Source organism: Lepidochelys olivacea (assembly GCF_965140295.1).
Source record: "Lepidochelys olivacea isolate rLepOli2 genome assembly, chromosome: 2".
In the NCBI taxonomy this organism is placed as follows: Eukaryota; Metazoa; Chordata; order Testudines; family Cheloniidae; genus Lepidochelys; species Lepidochelys olivacea.
Window position 1 is genome coordinate 71,986,998 of NC_140412.1, and position 17,556 is coordinate 72,004,553.

At 39.3% G+C, this 17,556-nt stretch overlaps 1 protein-coding gene across 4 annotated transcripts in view; it reads left to right on the top strand.

Annotated features, from left to right (window-relative positions):
* The window catches only part of ST18 (ST18 C2H2C-type zinc finger transcription factor), a 201,344-nt gene extending 185,307 nt beyond the window's left edge, over nt 1-16,037 (top strand). For all 4 annotated transcript variants that reach the window (XM_084620818.1, XM_084620815.1, XM_084620817.1 and 1 more), the window contains 7 exons: nt 3,381-3,443; nt 3,539-3,619; nt 5,243-5,464; nt 6,979-7,067; nt 8,578-8,681; nt 10,858-11,001; nt 14,075-16,037. In XM_084620818.1, coding sequence (XP_084476944.1) covers nt 3,381-3,443; nt 3,539-3,619; nt 5,243-5,464; nt 6,979-7,067; nt 8,578-8,681; nt 10,858-11,001; nt 14,075-14,215 — 844 coding nt within the window. In that variant the 3' untranslated portion in view covers nt 14,216-16,037. The remainder of the gene's footprint in view (nt 1-3,380; nt 3,444-3,538; nt 3,620-5,242; nt 5,465-6,978; nt 7,068-8,577; nt 8,682-10,857; nt 11,002-14,074) is intronic.
* The last annotated feature ends 1,519 nt before the right edge of the window (nt 16,038-17,556 follow it).

Here is a 17,556-nt window from a genome sequence, read left to right on the forward strand (position 1 = left end):
TCTTTGCATCAGTAAATGGGGTCCTGCCATAGAACGTAGTGGGGGGTTTGTGGGCCTGTACACCCTGCCGATATTTAGAGTCGTCCTCAGTCCAAATAGAGGAAAGTAAGTTCTGATGATGGTACGTTTACACTGCCTTACTGGCATTTCAAGTACAGGTGGCCAAATCCAGGTTTTAGTTGAGGATTTAGCTACAAAGTTTGTCAGCTTCCCAAAATAAAACAATGACGCTTCCAGTGATGACATTCAGGTGCTGTCCTGCATTGTAAAAAATATGTTGTTTGACTCTAGCCAAGGAAAGCCTGCTCTCTAGGGACAGAGTAAAGGCTGCAGGGAAAGGCCAGCTATGTGGGCAAGAGGTGAAAGCTGTTCTCAGAGCATAGACATTACTGAGGTGCTGACATTTCAGCTTTGGGGTCTGCTGAACTCACCTCCACAACATTTGGTTTTAGTTTGGTTTGTACAAAGCTGTGGAAAGAGTGACAGAACAAAGATTTGTGAAAATGGTGCCAATTTCTAAACCAGTCACTGATTCAGTGCTTTTACTTGCTTTCCACGAACTCAGACCTGAGTTCACACAAACAAAATAAAATGGCTGTTCTGCATGCAAACCCACATAGCCACATGTGAACAGTGATATTTGTATACACACATAGATACTGTTTAACTAAAGCTTATAAAGTTTCAGTTGCATAATAAGGAAAGAGAAGCAACAACATGTGACCTGAGTTACCAGCCACATACTGTGAATAACGTTTGAGTCATGGAAGATACAGTCAAAATTCACGAACAGCCCAGAAGCAGAAATAGGTTGCATGAAGTGTTCAGCATCGAATTTCAAATAACCAGCAAAATAGTAAAACTCAAAATTTGTTCCCAGACCATTTGAAAAGAGAAACAGGGTCCAGTAAAATTATTTGCTACACATAGATCATCCAACTTCAGGTTTGACCAAAAACTAATGTGGCTCTATCCAATTTTAAATAAAACTCCATTTTAAAAAAGGTCTATTTTTCTACAGGGTTGTCTAGAAAAAAAAAAACAGGAAGAAGGAAGGAGAAAATAAACCCTAAATGCAGATCCTGAAAACACTTCCGCAACTGTGTAGCTATACTCACATCAGTATTTCCTTTTAGTTCACAGGGACTACATGAGTAAAAAACCTCATGGTGTGTCTACATTGCAAATGCTGATTGCAATGTAGATAGATCCTTAGATGAACAAGTATTTATAGAATCAAGCCCCCAGTGACCATCCTCCTAGTTTTATTTCACATAGTTATACAGATATATATGGCATCAAAAAGAACAGATGCATATATTTTAACAATAATGTTCACATTTAATTCACAAGAATCAAGTTAAACTTTTGCCTTCTATTTGACTCACTAAGCCAGCAAGATACCTTTTCTGATTTTCAGCAAATCTACAGTTTGCGATGAAGGACAGATTTTAAAAGTGGTCACTTTAGTCAGATTGAAGACATTTAAAATTAGAGGCTTATTGATACATAGAGTACTGCAGAAAAGGACTAGTACAGAATACCTTACCTGGTGCCTGAGATGATAAAGGTTCACAAATTTTAAGGCCGGAAGGAACCATTATGATCATGTAGCTTGACTTCCCACATAACACAGTCACGGACTTTCACTGAGTAATTTCTGCATCAAGCCTATAATTTCTGTTTGAGCTGTAGCATACCTTTTAGAAAAACTGGCAGTCTTATTTTATAAAGTTCAAGCGCTGGAAAATCCACTACGTCCCTTGGTCAGTTGTTCCTGTGGTTAATTACCAATATAAGTTAAAAAGGAGTACTTGTGGCACCTTACAGACTAACCAATTTATTTGAGCATAAGCTTTTGTGAGCTACAGCTCACTGCAGCTCATGAAAGCTTATGCTCAAATAAATTGGTTAGTCTCTAAGGTGCCACAAGTACTTCTTTTCTTTTTGCGGATACAGACTAACACGGCTGCTACTCTGAAACCTGTCAATATAAGTTAGTTCTTTATCATTTTTTAAACCCACTTGATCCCCCAACTATTGTGGTTTAAATATTGATGCAGTAAAAAAAATAGAATAATACACTTCTAAAAGGTGCAACTGTATCTTTAAAAGAGAGTTTACAACTGTATATTTAGGTGTTTAATATAGTAGCGCAGTATGCCTGTACTTAGATCACCCAACCACAATGCTTCCACCACAGGTAAGACGTTGAGATGTGTACAGGGTTATTGAACAATGTGAATTTCCATAGTGGATCAGTACAAGGTTACTTGGCACAGAATTTCTGTAATTCTGATACTCTGGAAAAAAACATAGTGTTCAAAGGCCCTTGGGAAAGCTTAGCTTTAGTACTCAAAAATGTACAAAAATGCACAAATGCCTGGCACAGCGACTGAAGGTAAATGTTTTCCTTTTGCTGTTAGTACTACTTTGTACGCCTAGGTGTGTTTCTTCTTTTTGAATTTTTAAAAGGAACACTTACGGCAAAAGAGAAAATCCCTTCAAATATGTACAAGATTAATTTTGAACCATAATATCTGTCACTCAACCAGTAAGTGCCTGATCCAAAGCCCATTGTAGTCAATGAAAAGGCTCTTACTGACTTCAGTAGACTTTAGATCAGACCCACATGCATTGGCACACCCAACATGTCTTTCAATCTGAGCACCAGTGAGAAAGTATGGTCATAACAGTAAGACACAGGTTTATTTCTTTCCATTAGGTTGCTGAAATATTTTGTTACTAAACTTTCAAATTTGAAGGCTTCTGTTTGCTGCACACAAAAAAGCCCGTGAACTCTAAAATGGAATCAAGACCCACTTGCCAAATAAAATACCCAGTCATATCCTATGTAAAATAGATGTGGTCTCCTTTCTTTGTACAGAGCTAAAAAACAGAAACTCCTGAGTTCTTCTCCTGGCTATGATGTTGATTTTCTCTGTGACCTTTAGTGACATAACTTCTCAGCCTCAAATTTCCCCTTCTATAAAATGGAGATTATATTGAAAATGTGCTGGTCATTGTAAGGCTGACATCAAATAACTACATAACAGTTATTTCACAGAGAAGTCAACAAATAAAAGGCTACATGTTTGTTTTTCCGCAGTTGCTCCTTCCTAAGAAAATAAATACTTTGCTATGAAAACATTACCCTCTACCTTGCAAATCTGCAGTGCTACCATGTACAATATATTTCAAGTTTCCTATTAAAAAAATATATAGACGGAAACATGAAAGCTGTTTGCCTACTAGAAAAAAATATCAGCAAGAGCTAGTTGTGTTTGTTCAGCAAAAGCTCAACTGCTGTTTCTTCCGCTGAAGACAAATTTGTCTGTTCCTTTTTAAAGTCATCTCTTTTGCTCTGTACATTCTATTAGGTGTCCTACACCTGGTTGTGATGGCTCTGGTCATGTGACTGGAAATTATGCTTCACACAGAAGGTAAGAATCATTCCGTTGTTTGGGAGTGAAGCCGTGGGAAATTATGTAAAGCGTCAGCAGAACAAAATTGTTTTTCTCTTGTGTACTTCTTTTAGCTTGTCTGGTTGCCCTCGTGCCAGGAAAGGTGGCGTCAAAGTTACTCCTACCAAGGAAGAAAAAGAAGACCCTGAACTTAAGTAAGTGCAGCAGCAGGGGTTTATCAGCCAAAAGGGAGAACAAGATTGTGCTTGGTACATCCAAGAAATGTGCAAGTTATTCTTAGACGTATGCGGGTGTATCCTACTGTTAAAGCTAAGATAAAGGATATTTCCACAGCTAGTGAAACTGGTGGAACATTTCATTCCGGTCCTATCTGACACAAAGTGTGGCAAAATTTAGGAAAATTCAGTCTAAAATTCACAAAATTTTAGACTATGGCAAAATCTTGCTATGTTTGCTTCAATAAACTGTAGCAGTGGTGAAACTGAACCCTAGATCCAATTAACAAATTCTTGGAAACATTCACCAAAATCTCATGTATCACACCTGGAAACACAAAGGGTGAAATCCATCGCTGTGCAAAGAACTACCACAAGTTACACGTTAAGTCCCTGAAAATATGGATTACTGGGGTAGAAGTGGTACATAGGCCTTATGCTATCCCTTTTCTGTACAGGGGTAAAATTTCAACCAAGGCAAAAAACTGATAATGACTTATGAGGAGAGACTTATGACTTATGAGGAGAGGCTGAGGAAACTGGGATTATTTAGTCTGCGGAAGAGAAGAATGAGGGGGGATTTGATAGCTGCTTTCAACTACCTGAAAGGGGGTTCCAAAGAGGATGGATCTAGACTGTTCTCAGTGGTAGCAGATGACAGAACAAGGAGTAATGGTCTCAAGTTGCAGTGGGGGAGGTTTAGGTTGGATATTAGGAAAACTTTTTCACGAAGGGGGTGGTGAAGCCCTGGAATGGGTTATCTAGGGAGGTGGTGGAATCGACTTCCTTAGAGGCTTTGAAGGTCAGGCTTGACAAAGCCCTGGATGATTTCGTTGGGGATTGGTCCTGCTCTGGGCAGGGGGTTGGACTTAGATGATCTCCTGAGGTCCCTTCCAACCCTGATATTCTATGATTCTATAACTCTACTCAAGTCCACTTTATTCCTAACTTGAGAATGTGTTCTGTGAAAATAAATAAATAAACGAGCAGCTGCCAAGGTATGTAGGACCAGTTCATTTACAACAAAGGACTTACTTATTTCCTGCGCTGGTCTTAGTATTTAGTATTTCAGTTAGTGATTGTCTTTCGGATGTCTGGTATGTCATATGAAAGGCCCTAGGCATGTTCTCATTAATACTGACAGAGCTCTGCAAAACTACCAGGGTTCACTTTGCCAAGTATTTGGAATATGTTTGGAAAATAACAGGTTTCCACGTGCAGAAAACCACCTTTTGTTTTTAGCCAAAAATTTGAATAGAGAACAAAAAATGTTGCCTTTTCACAAACCCGTTAAAATGTGATTTTTTTCTCCCCTCTGATGATAATTATTTTTCTCTTTGACATAGTTTTGTATGATGTCAGTGCAGAAGTGGTTAAGGCATACAGCTGTATTAGAAATGCCTAATCCTGAGATTTGCCAAACACCGATCATTCCCACTGACATCAGTGGGACCTTCAGGTGCTCCTTGGGATCAAGCCCTAGTACAGTAGCACAGACAGCATAGTAGCCACTTAGACTCTTTTTCTTAGATGGCTGTTGTTAGACTATTGTCTTCTGTTCTCTTGAGTAAATATAAGGATTCTTTTGCTGTGTTTCTGTAGATGTCCAGTGATAGGCTGTGATGGCCAAGGTCACATATCAGGTAAATACACTTCTCATCGCACTGCTTCTGGTTGTCCTTTGGCTGCCAAGAGACAGAAGGAGAGTCCTCTCCATGGGTCTTCATTATCCTGGAAACTGAACAAACAAGAGCTGCCACACTGTCCTTTGCCAGGCTGCAACGGGCTGGGTCATGTTAATAATGTTTTTGTCACCCACAGAAGGTATAATTTTGTGTTTTCTCTCTTGTTTGTTGTTTTTTCTTGACAATCCACTGTAGTGTTGCTTTTAAAAAAATAGAGCTGTAATCTAATTAAATTATGTTGAATTCTTATAAAGAGTTTATATAGCAGTTGAGGTGATAGGAAGCTGAATAACTTGAGAGTTTGCATGAGGTTACAACTATTTTTAACATTGCCCACAAGACAATGACTTTCACAGATCTTTCTAGATTTCCTGAGACTGATTACAGGCTTTTGGTACAAGAAGAAGGTAGCTAGACTTATATGAAATTACTAGTATTGATTGTGTATCTTTGGCAGATAATTCAAAATGTTATTGAAATTTCACCACAAGGTTTTGCAGAAGCAACAATTGCATTAATTTTGTTATTATACAAATTGCTAAATTCTTGCTAGCCATCCCCATGCAGGAGAATGTTTACATGAGACCTGTGCTTTCTAGATCCAGCCCTGAAGAGATTAGAAGGAGAAAAAAATCTTAAGAACTTCACTAGTTAACATGATTTGTAAGATGATGCATTTTCCCAGTGTAGAGAAGACCAAACAAGTTTCTGGTGGTCTGCTAGCATTGGGACATCCTTCTGGCCAGTAGTCTGCTCAAGATAAAGAAATAGTAGACTATACTTCAAATCTTAGAAGCCCTCACTGCTCCGTGTGTGGAAACACCACTTTCATTAGAACCCTTATTTTTCACAAGCTAAGCAAAAACAATACTTTGTCCCACTAGTGCAAAATTTCCCTTCACTCCCAGCTTGACTACATCAGAATATGAATCCCTCTGCCATTTCTCGAGCATAGGGGTATTTCTTTTTGTTTACTTCTAAAGACCGTGCAGTCAACCTTAGCCCTTGAGTGCTCTCTACAAATGGCTTCAGATAATTACCAATTGTAAGATTTGAAATAGCAGATAACTCTGACAGTCATCAAAAAGCAAAGTGACTATATATAATAGAATCTCTTAAAAAACCTATAGTATGAATCCAGAGGTATCATCATATTGATCATTATTATGCATCATCAAAATGATACAATAGTTAGGCACAGTGAAAATCTGTACATCAGATTATTTTTTTTAATTGGTATACTCAGCATTTAAAGGCATGCTACTGCCCCCTTTTTTCTGAAGTGTAATTCCTCAATAAACACAGTGGAAAGTTTTGCTTAAAAATTGATGGGCCAATATGACCTCAAGATTTCTGTAAATATCACATTCACATAACCTTAGAATACTTCCCGCTGCTATTTTCATTTGTTTGAAATGACTGTAAAAATAGTTTGCTTCGAGGCTGAGACTTCGGTGCCAATTTTCAAGTCAGAATTTTTTTTTTTACAGCTAAAATAGCTTTGTGAATTATTTTATTTCCTGTAACAAGGTTATAATGGAGCTGCTGACATGACCTTAGGAATAGAGGTCTGAGCATGAGCACTGTAATATTACTATGAAAGGATTGCTTCCATTTTCACATGGGTCACAGCATTTTTTCTATCTTTTCTAGCTTGTCAGGGTGTCCTCTGAATGCACAAGCCATAAAAAAGGGCAAAATCTCAGAAGAACTAATGACTATCAAGCTTAAAGCAAGTGGGGGTAAGGAGACATGCAAATGATGATTACATTTATACAGCTGCTAGGGACCCGATTCTCATTTACATGTTGCCTCTTTACACCATATAAAGGGGACTGAAAATGGATATAAATGTATTTAAGTTCTCATTCTTTTAAAACAATAACAAAATTTCTTCACGGAAGATACACATCATTCACACATCATTTACATCCGTGGACCATAACATGTGAGGTACACAACTAAGTCTGATTCAGGTTTGGGGTTTGTTTTTTTCTGTGTTATTCATAAACCAGCAGGAGTTAGCTCAGTTAAATAAAGATTTTCAAACAAACCCACAGAGGGATACATGTTAAAAGCAGAGTTTAGCTACCTCGTTTCCATTAATTTCATATTATATTGCTCAGTCTCCATGCAATACTTTGACAATTCTCCCCACATTAAATAGAAGGGAACATCTGTCAAATAGTTATAGGGAACTTGATTCTGTTTCCAGTGGGTAGGGCCCAGTGACAGGATTCAGGAGACTTTGGTGGTATTCTTTACCCTGCTGCATAACCTTCTCTCTTGCCCCACCCTTTGTCCATATTGTCTATTTAGACTGTAAGGTCTTCAGGACAGGATCTGTCTCTTACTGCATGCTTGTAATATGCCCAGCACAATGGGGTGCTGAGCTTAGGGGCCTGTAGGTGCTACAGCAATAAAAATAATTAATCTGCAAGCAGAATTAGACCCAGAGTGAGGGGAAAACATTCATCACGGGGTTCAGGGGGCTGCTCAGTACATCTAGGATCAGGCTTGTGTTGAGCCTTTGGTGAGTTGTTCATTTTCAGCTGGTAGGTGTAAATAGAGAGTGCTGCTTTTTCTCCATGTTGCTTTTTGCCTCTTTTGGCCTCTCTACAATTTCCCTCTCACAGTATTTTAAACCACACCATGTATCACAGCAAACTAAAGCCCGGATCCTTCTGTATTGGTCAGCCCATATAGAGCTCCTTGCAGTACCAGGGCAGATCTTCAGCTGGTGTCAATTGTCATAGCTCTATTGAAGACAATGGAGTTATGAGTATCGGACCCCCTGGAGGGGGAGGGGGAGAGGAACTGCTCTTATTTTTCTGCTACATCTAAAATTCTCCACCAAAACCACAACATACCCTGTATTATTGTTTTTAAAGATTGTGTTTTGGATTTTCCTCTCTCAATGCCCACAGATCTCCTTTCCCTCTCACATCTCTCTCCCTGCTTTGGTTGATTGTTTTACTGAACAGTGATGGGACCTACTCTGACAGGGAAATACACTGGCTCAATGAAACTCAAATTACCCTTTGACCCTTGATCTCTCTTCCTGCTTTCAAGGACGCTTCAACACAGGATGCAGTTTTGACAAACAGTAAAAACCCATTTAAAGATCCCCAGTTTAATCTGAAAGCCTGTTTTTTTATGCTACACAGTTCAGTGCAGAGGTACCCACAGAATATTACTTCTTTTCACATGTTCACATTTAAACCTGTCTTTGGTCCATTCACCTTTTTGCAGGTATTGAGAGTGATGAGGAAATCAGACACTTGGATGAGGAAATAAAAGAATTGAATGAATCCAATCTTAAAATTGAAGCTGACATGATGAAACTTCAAACCCAGGTATAACAACAAAGCAACAATTCAACCAGTTCTAATGTACATATATAATGTTATTTTTAAGCTTATGTATCCTTTTTCTCATCTACATACATGCCATTGCATTATGGATTAAACAAATTTTGACAAGCTTTTTCCATTTAACAGTGAACAGGTGTGTATTAGTATAAAAGACTTGCAGGGTGAATAAAAGGAACGAAGCATTTTGGGAACTAATCTTAGCAAACAAGGAAATCATATTTACGGTATAAAATGTGCACTTTCTTTTGTTAACCACACGCCTGCATATGATATCCTGTGGGCATTTTAAGAACCAACATAGAGAGGCTTCATAATAATATAATGAAGCCATTAGGTCACAAGACTGTGACTTCTTATTAACACACTCTAACTACTACTGAAAGTAATCCTTATTATTATTTACAGTTTTCCCTAGTTCTGTTCACAATGTTCATCTAATGAATATTTTTATTTAAATAGTCTGAATTTTGCCTCTGCACAGTAGATAGCAGACAACAGCTGCATTTGCTAGCTTGTGCAGTGCATTAGGTAGGGTAGGAGCTATTGCAAAGGCACAGTTCTCTTGATCTTTTTCATTTTTTTATTTCTGTATAGGAGTGAGTTTATGGTGAAGGTGCTGGTTGCAGGTCCACAGTTCAGGTTGAGCTGAGTATGTAAATACACAGGGTGACGTATATACTCACTCCTATTTCACCTGCTGAACTAGGTGAAAGTGAGAACAGAAACTTGCCTCAGAATGTTAGGATCATTAAGATTCTAGGTTGAACTTCCTGAAGAGTAACAGATCTAAAAAATAAGATTGAATCCAACTTCATCCCAAACAAGTTCAATATAGTTTATAGTGGCCTCAAATGACGATTGTGTGGTATTTAGTACTGGTGAATCACCTGCATTATAGCCTGAACTAGAGACTTGCTGAATCCGCACATCCCCTGCTTGTCTTTGCCCTGTCACTTCTTAAATTGGCCTGGCCAACAATTGTGATTGTATCAAGAAGCTCAAGAGCAGGGATCGTGGTGATTTGTGCTGCTGCTTTCTTTATTTATGCCGCCACAACTCAAGGAGTTAATCTGGTCACTATCAGACAGAGATTCCAGCAGCAAAAATGAATACAGTGTGCAGAGTTCATGAAACCCTCTTATGAAATCTGTGTGCAGTTAGATACAAATGGGCCTGATTCGTCATGGCTCTATTCCTTAGGTGGTCATTTGCAGTTGTGGTAATGGTACCAATTCAGAATTCTGCAATCTCACCGATGGTAGCACTTTCACCCACTTTGCACAGATATAAATTACTAAACAAGAGGTTAGGCTGTGGAGAGTCAGGACCCAGCATCTCTAGCTTCAGTTTTTCAGCACAGGTTTTTGCATGTGAACTTTCATGATGTGTACATGCCAAGCTCTCTCATTCTTGTTAGTTATTCTCCAGAAAAGGATGCCATTTTGCTAACCTCAGGTGCTTTTCAGTGTTGGTTCTTAAAAAATTATATTTTCTTCTGTCTGTCCAGAGACCGACTGCACAATCATATTTTTTCCATACACAACTTCTCAATTTCCTCCCCGGTATGTTTCATTTCTTATTGTCTCCACTCTCTGCCCTATTTCCAATCCCAATCAGTTCAGAACTCTAACCTCCACCAAGGGGGAGGGCAGGAAAGTAGCCCAAGAGCTAATACCAGTGTTGCTGCTATTATAGTCAATCAGCAGGGATGCTGTGAGAACAGAAGAGCAATGTAAACATCAGCTTTCTTCTTCCTTCCCGCAGCCCTGAGGCCACACTCCCCATTCCCAACTACACACTGACCCTTCCACCTCCCCAGCAGCTTGAGGCCTGGGGTCTCTAATCCATTTCTGAACTCATCTTCCCCACACAATACACTCCTCACTCAGCAGGGCCACTGTCTACAGCTTCATTTAAATAAGTTTTCCTTGTGAAACAACAGCAGAGTTCACTGGTTCAGAATTAATGTGACTTATCCCCTATTATGAGTATCTCGTGGCTGTGTTATGCGCAACTCTTATAAAAACGTAACTGAGGTTCAGATCTCAATTGGCAGCTTTCACAGTCTTGTGCTCCCTCTTCCAAGAGAAACCTTTCATTTTGGGTTCCAACTCCAGTCATGATGCTGCCAACGGTCTTGTTGTGTGTGTGATTTTAGATCACATCTATGGAGAGCAATCTGAAAACAATAGAAGAAGAGAACAAACTTATAGAGCAAAACAACGAGAGCCTGCTGAAGGAATTAGCTGGCCTAAGCCAAGCCCTCATCACCAGCCTTGCCGACATTCAGCTTCCACACATGGTAAGTCTGCAGCTAAAACCATTGCTGCTTCTTTGAGAGCATTTGTCTCCACTTTTGGCTGGCCAGAGTGGTCTACTCAGTGCATCACTGATGTGGGATCCATTCCCTCTCACATGGGACTCCCTTCCAGGGTTGAATCAATTTTCCCACACTTCATTACTCTCCCTCTACATGAGCATGATGCAGTAAATGCATAAAGTTTGGAATATTACTAGCTGCATTGTTTTAAATATTGAGATAGGGTTAGCATACATCCATATTTTCCCAGACATGTCCAGCTTTTTGGTTCTTAAATTGCCATCTGGGAGGAATTTTTAAATATCTAAAAACATCCAGGATTTTGCCATGATTATTTTTCTCCAAAGAAGGGTTGAGCATTGAAGAAAGAGAAAAGGAGGACTTGTGGCACCTTAGAGACTAACTAAGGTGCCACAAGTCCTCCTTTTCTTTTTGCGGATACAGACTAACATGGCTGCTACTCTGAAACCTGTCAAGAAAGAGAGTGAATATTGATCACTCAAGAGAGTGCCCGCTTTTTCCCCCTAGCTCCCAGCGCTTGCGCTGCAAAACAGTTGTTTCACGCAGCTGGGAGGGAGGGGGGAGAAGGGGGAACGCAGCGCGCTCAGGGGAGAAGTTGGGGCCGGGACGGGGATTTGGGGAAGGAGTCCAGTGGGTCAGGGAGGGGGCGGAGTTGGGGTGGGGACTTTGGGGATGGGGTTGGAATGGGGGTGGGATAGGGGTGGGGAAGAGGTGGAATTGGGACAGGACTGGGGAGGCATGAGCAAATATGCCCCCCCCCATGAAGTGTCCTCTTTTTTGAATGTTCAAATATGGTAACCCTAATTGAGAGGTAGTGGAGCCCAAACTCTGCCCTGGTGTAAGAGGATGCAAAGCAAATATTTGATGCAAGGCAAGTATTTTATGCTAGTCCCAACCTGAAGGAATGTCCCTGTCCCATCCAGGGTTAAGCTAAGTCTCCTGGACTTCGAGGCACTCCAGTAACATGAGGCAATCTTCATCCATACAAGAATAAATCTTTGCATCACTTTCCTAAGGCCCCTCTATACAAGATTCAGGGTGGCTGGTGTGTATTCTCATTCAAAACAGAACCATGCCAAAGGCCAAGTGGGAGGAGCCATATTCACATACTGCCCATGCTTTACCCTCCAGGAGTAGAATCCCATCCCGTGTAAAACATTAGTTTATTTAAAATCAAACTACACTGCATGTCTCTGGGATTTGTAATGGGATATGGGTACCCTTAAGGATGGAACCTTGCATTTCTGGGTAGCTCAGGCTGGAAGTAACTGTAGTTGATATTCTGATGTCCTTCCAGTATCTTATGTGCAATGAGTTTGATTGTCACATTCTGAATTTTCCCTGATGTAGGGGAGAATCCTTTGGTGGCTCTGTGCTCTGGACCCCAGACATAAAGAGTGTTCCTTGAGATCCCTTTTCACTGCATTTAAGGAATCCCAGACTCATAGGAGGATCCCTAGGGGGCTTCCCTCGTTTACATCAACCTATAGGTTGCTCTAAGCTATGCCAGGTGCTGGTTCAGTCTTGGTCAGGTTGAGGATCAGGGAAGCAGAAAGCCACCTTTCCCATCCCCCCAACCACATCCATCACCAAGTGCAGCGCAGCCAGATCCAAGAATCTGGTTGTGGGTTTTGATCTACACTAGAAATTTTTGTATCCATTTTTTCACCATGACAAAAGCAGTGGTATAACTCCTATTCTAGACAGGGCTCAGACATCTTCACTCCTCATGACATGGAACCAGCCAACAGCATGGACCGCACTATATCATGATAATCTTCTCTCAGTAGATTTTCACAATGCAGTGTTGTATATGTCTGAATTCCAACTAAATTAGCTCTTAGCACCAATACAACTGCACCAGTGCCAGAAAAGAATCACAACATAGTCTAGGATAGACTAGGCCTTCTTCTTGGTCCTGTGAAGCAGTGAGTGTCTCCTGTGAGGTGATGAGCACTCTCAGCTCCTGCTACAGTTAAGATGAGGGTCTAGAGTCTTATTCAGTTGGATCTCTGACAGCACTCATCAAGTCCTATATTAATTTTACTGTACAGTCATCTTGTTGCAAACATGTGAGGAGTTTATTGATTCTGCTCTGTAATTTGGCTGGGAATTGGCCAACTCCCTTCACTGAAGATAATAAAAGTTTGGTTTGAGGGCCTGATTCAAGAAGTGCTTAACACTCCTACTGAAGTCAGTGGAACCCACTCACTTGGTTCAAGTCAGGCACCTGGTTAAGTACTTGCTGAACCAGGGCATTAAGGATTTGTCTCAGTATGTGTGTGCATTCTCTTTCTACCTGTCTTTCTTCGCGCTCTGCACACCCAGACACTCCCCGTTTTGTTCTTAAAACCCAGATTGTACATTTTGCTCATAAGGTTTTACCCCATTCCATCCCCACCCACCATGGTACTTTGTTCTGTAACTGCCTCTGGAGCTAAGAACAATGTATGCCCATTAAGATCCAAATCCTCCTTACCTTATTAACACACAATCCCACTGTACTCCAAGTCAGTCCATAGAATCAGAGACTATCAGGGTTGGAAGGGACCTCAGGAGGCCATCTAGTCCAACCCCCCCTGTTCAAAGCAGGACCAATCCCCAATTTGTGCCCCAGATCCCAAATGGACCCCTCAAGGATTGAACTCACAACCCTGGGTTTAGCAGGCCAATGCTCAAACCACTGAGCTATCCCTCCCCTCCGTTACATGCTTGAGTAAGGCACACAGAATGTGGCCAGAATTAAAGAGCAGGGCACACCTAAGACAAATGCCTCACACTCCCTTCTTAGAGGGTGAGCATGTGGTTCCCACAACACATTAAACTCCCTTCACCTTCAACGAGCCCATCAGTAACTTGGATGTCTGCCATGCATCTGACCTCAGCTTTCCCCAGTCGCTTTCAGACAGGACCGAAAAATTGTCACTTTGCATGTTGTGTGTTAACATTCTTTTTTTTTTTTTTTTTTTGGGGGGGGGGGGAGGCCTTAATTTTGGCTCCTGAAATTGGCATAATATGTTTTGTTTTCATTTAGGGGCCAATCAGTGAGCAGAACTTTGAAGCATATGTAAATACACTCACAGACATGTACAGCAATCTGGAACGGGACTATTCCCCGGAATGCAAAGCTCTGCTGGAAAGTATCAAACAGGCAGTGAAGGGCATCCATGTGTAGGATGTGAAGGCTGATGGGCAACAGAAATTACTTAACAGCAGTAAACTCCAGATGGATCTGTTAGGAGTTCATGTACTGCTAACGCGTGTAGGTTGCCGTGCTGCATTTACAATTGCAACATTGCACTAATTTTCCCAGCTGACATAAAAAGGAAGGAAAACACAACAGACTATTTGTATTAACAGCAATGCACTCAATTAATATATTGTATTTATTTCAGTACAATTCCTTTTTTTCCTTCTTTTGCACTCAGTTTTTGTAAAGTGAATGTAAAAAGTGTGTGCAACTATTTTTTATATTTTTATTTATTTCTAATCAAAGAGTTGTGTTTTTTTATCTTTTTGCGGCCTGCCATATTTTTACAAATGTGTTTATTAATTTATTTTCCAATGGGATTTTAAATAGACTGAAAGTTATACTGTAAATTAAATATCTTGCTGGGTTTGTACAGGAAGAAAAAAAAATACTATGAAAGTAACAAATGACTGAACTGTTGTTCTAGTTTTATTTTCATCACATCCTGCTTTTTTATAATGGCTTTGTATCAGAAGTGGGTTTGCAGTAAGGTAAGATGTGAAGAAGCAAGGAATGAAAAGATAAATGGCTCCCACTAGTGGGGAACCTGCGCTCTAAAAAGCACAGTTTGCTGGAACACAGTGTGTTGAAGAATTTGTTAGCAATAATGAAATATAGCAATCAGCAAAGCATTTGACTTGGCTGTGTGTTTTAGCCTACGCAAACAATTATTTAAAATGTTTCAAAAGAACTTCAGAATTATTTTAACGATGCAGGTTTTTTTCCAAGTTAGTTCAGAGAGAAAAACTAATCATCCCTAAACAAGAGAGATGATTTGATATGACTGGTACTTTTTTAGTACAATATGTTGTTACATTAGACAAGTGACCAATATGATTATGCATTTGTATTTGCAAAATACAAAAGCATCCAAACTGAACATTTTGTACATACCAGTTAGTCCAACAAATCTCCCCTGAAATGGCATTTATCATACTAGTTGGAACTGAGAGAAGCTTAGAAGGCGGCAACCTGGAGAAAAATAATGCTCCAGTCTCACTGTAATTGGTTTTCTCTTAACCTGAACTGTAGCAATGCACTGGTTGATTTTAACCCCTCCTTATACACAAAGACAATGTTGGTATCGAATTGGTTACCAGTCTTTTGGTAGGGTGCCAAGTGCTACAGTACATATGGACACACAGAGACGCACACGCGTACAACGGTACTTGGCTGTGCATCTGTATTCAGTTAGCCTGGGTTTTGAATTTCTGAATCAATCAGAGTTTAGTAGTTGCTATAACAGAGGCAATGTCTATTTCAGGGATTGTAAGTAATTAAGCACTGTTTCAAAAGTTTTTTTTATATTTATTTTTTTTAAAAAAAGGTATAAACAACCAGCTAAACTGCCTTTTTTGTATGCACACACACCTCATGTGCATATGTGCCTCAGTGTAAATGTATACATGGATCTAGCGTGTGTTTAATTTTTCTGTGCTACAATGAAAGTGTTTATTTTTATTAGCCTCATTTATATTTAGAATGAATATGGTGGCACTCACAGGCTTGACATATACACATATATTATTACTGTTCCTGCACAAAAAGTAATATTCAAAGGTGATTCAATTCATGCACTGTGATCACTGTTTTGCATTAGGTGGGGCTTGCTTTTCATTTGAGGGTTGGTTTAACCCTCTAATCTTAGTTTAGACAGAAGATGATGTATGTTCTTAGGAGCTGTGTTTATTTTTAAATCAATTTTTCAAAAGCTACCGTATGTGCTGTCTAATATAAATAGGAGGACACCAAACAAAAATTTGCTATTAAAGTTATTGTACTTGCTAAAAAAAAAAAAAAAAAAAGCAGACATTTGCTATACTTGTTAAATGCATACAAAATGAGTTCACTCATTACAAAGACTAAAATGTAATTAACTACATATTTTAACAAATTTGTTATATATTTTATTTAATTTACATTTTAAAAAAAATCTCTTGCCAACCTATATATTTATTACTATGATTTACAATGGCTTCAGGTTAATTTGTCTGTGTTTGGATTGTTTGCTCAGGATGTTTTGTGAAGTATGTTCGTATTTATTTGCTTCCTTTGTACTTGATGTGTTTTGTAATGTGCACTGATCTTTTTTTCTTTTTTGTGTTAAACTGCATTGATGAGCTATACTGTAAATTAGACCTTTTGTAAAAAGCAATGATGTATGCATTTTTTTTTAATTTGGAGTAGTTTGTATACTGTTTCTTCATACAATTAATATTTCTTACATCAAAGCAACAAAACTGTGTTCTGTGCTGTACATTTGGTGTATGGTAGGAAATAAAATTGATAATGAAACATCGCTGCAAGTTTTGGGGAGGGGGGGGTTTTGAGCCTTCAGATAACAATCTGTATTGCACATTTTTAGCAGCACCTGGCACTGTACAATGTGTCAGGTGTTTTGCTTGCTTTGTGTACAAAATGTGTCATCCTTGTAAGTAAATTTATGGTACAAATAATTTAATTAGTGTTTTACATTGTCAGATGGAAGTAAGAAGAAAAATGGAAATACTTAAGTGATCCCTTTCATTACCCAGGGAAAAGAAATCAAGAAAATAATTACTACATTTAAACATTATTTAATGCACCATGCATTCTTTTCTTGGCAGTTTCAGACTCTACACTAGCAAAGGAAAGGATATGTGCTGACCTTTAACAGCTGCTAAATGGTATTTAAACATAAAAGCCATCATAAAGTTTGTAACAGTTAGGAGCCACCTACCATTTCAGTGCAATTTTTTGCTGAGATTTGCAGTGTTTAGACATTGCACAAATGAAGAATGTGCTGGTTTTAGAAAGAAGATATTTCCAGTTTCTAACTGATTCTGTGTTCTATTGTCAATTCAAGTGGAAATAGGATAATTTAGTTTTGTTAGTAGAAAATACGTTACTATCTTTAATGTACATGTCGATTCTTAGACTCTCATCTTATGTGGTTAAATCAAGAATGACTTTAATTCAGTAAAAGAAATGTGAAACTGGAAGGGCTAAAGCTAGGGAAGATGGTGGAGTACAATTGATGTAGATGGGCAAAGTCACACCATTTGAAAATTATTCAAATGCTGGAAAAACAAACATGTCCAGAGTTGGAAGTAGAGATAGGCCCAAGATGCAAAATGTGAATTTTGGATACCCGGGACATCTGGAAGTGTTTGGAGCTGGGATTTTGGTACAGCTCATTATAGATAGAGGGGCCTTTTGAAAAATTCTGATCCATATCTAGGATTGCCAGGCATCCAGTTCTCAACCAGAATGCCTGGTCAAATAGG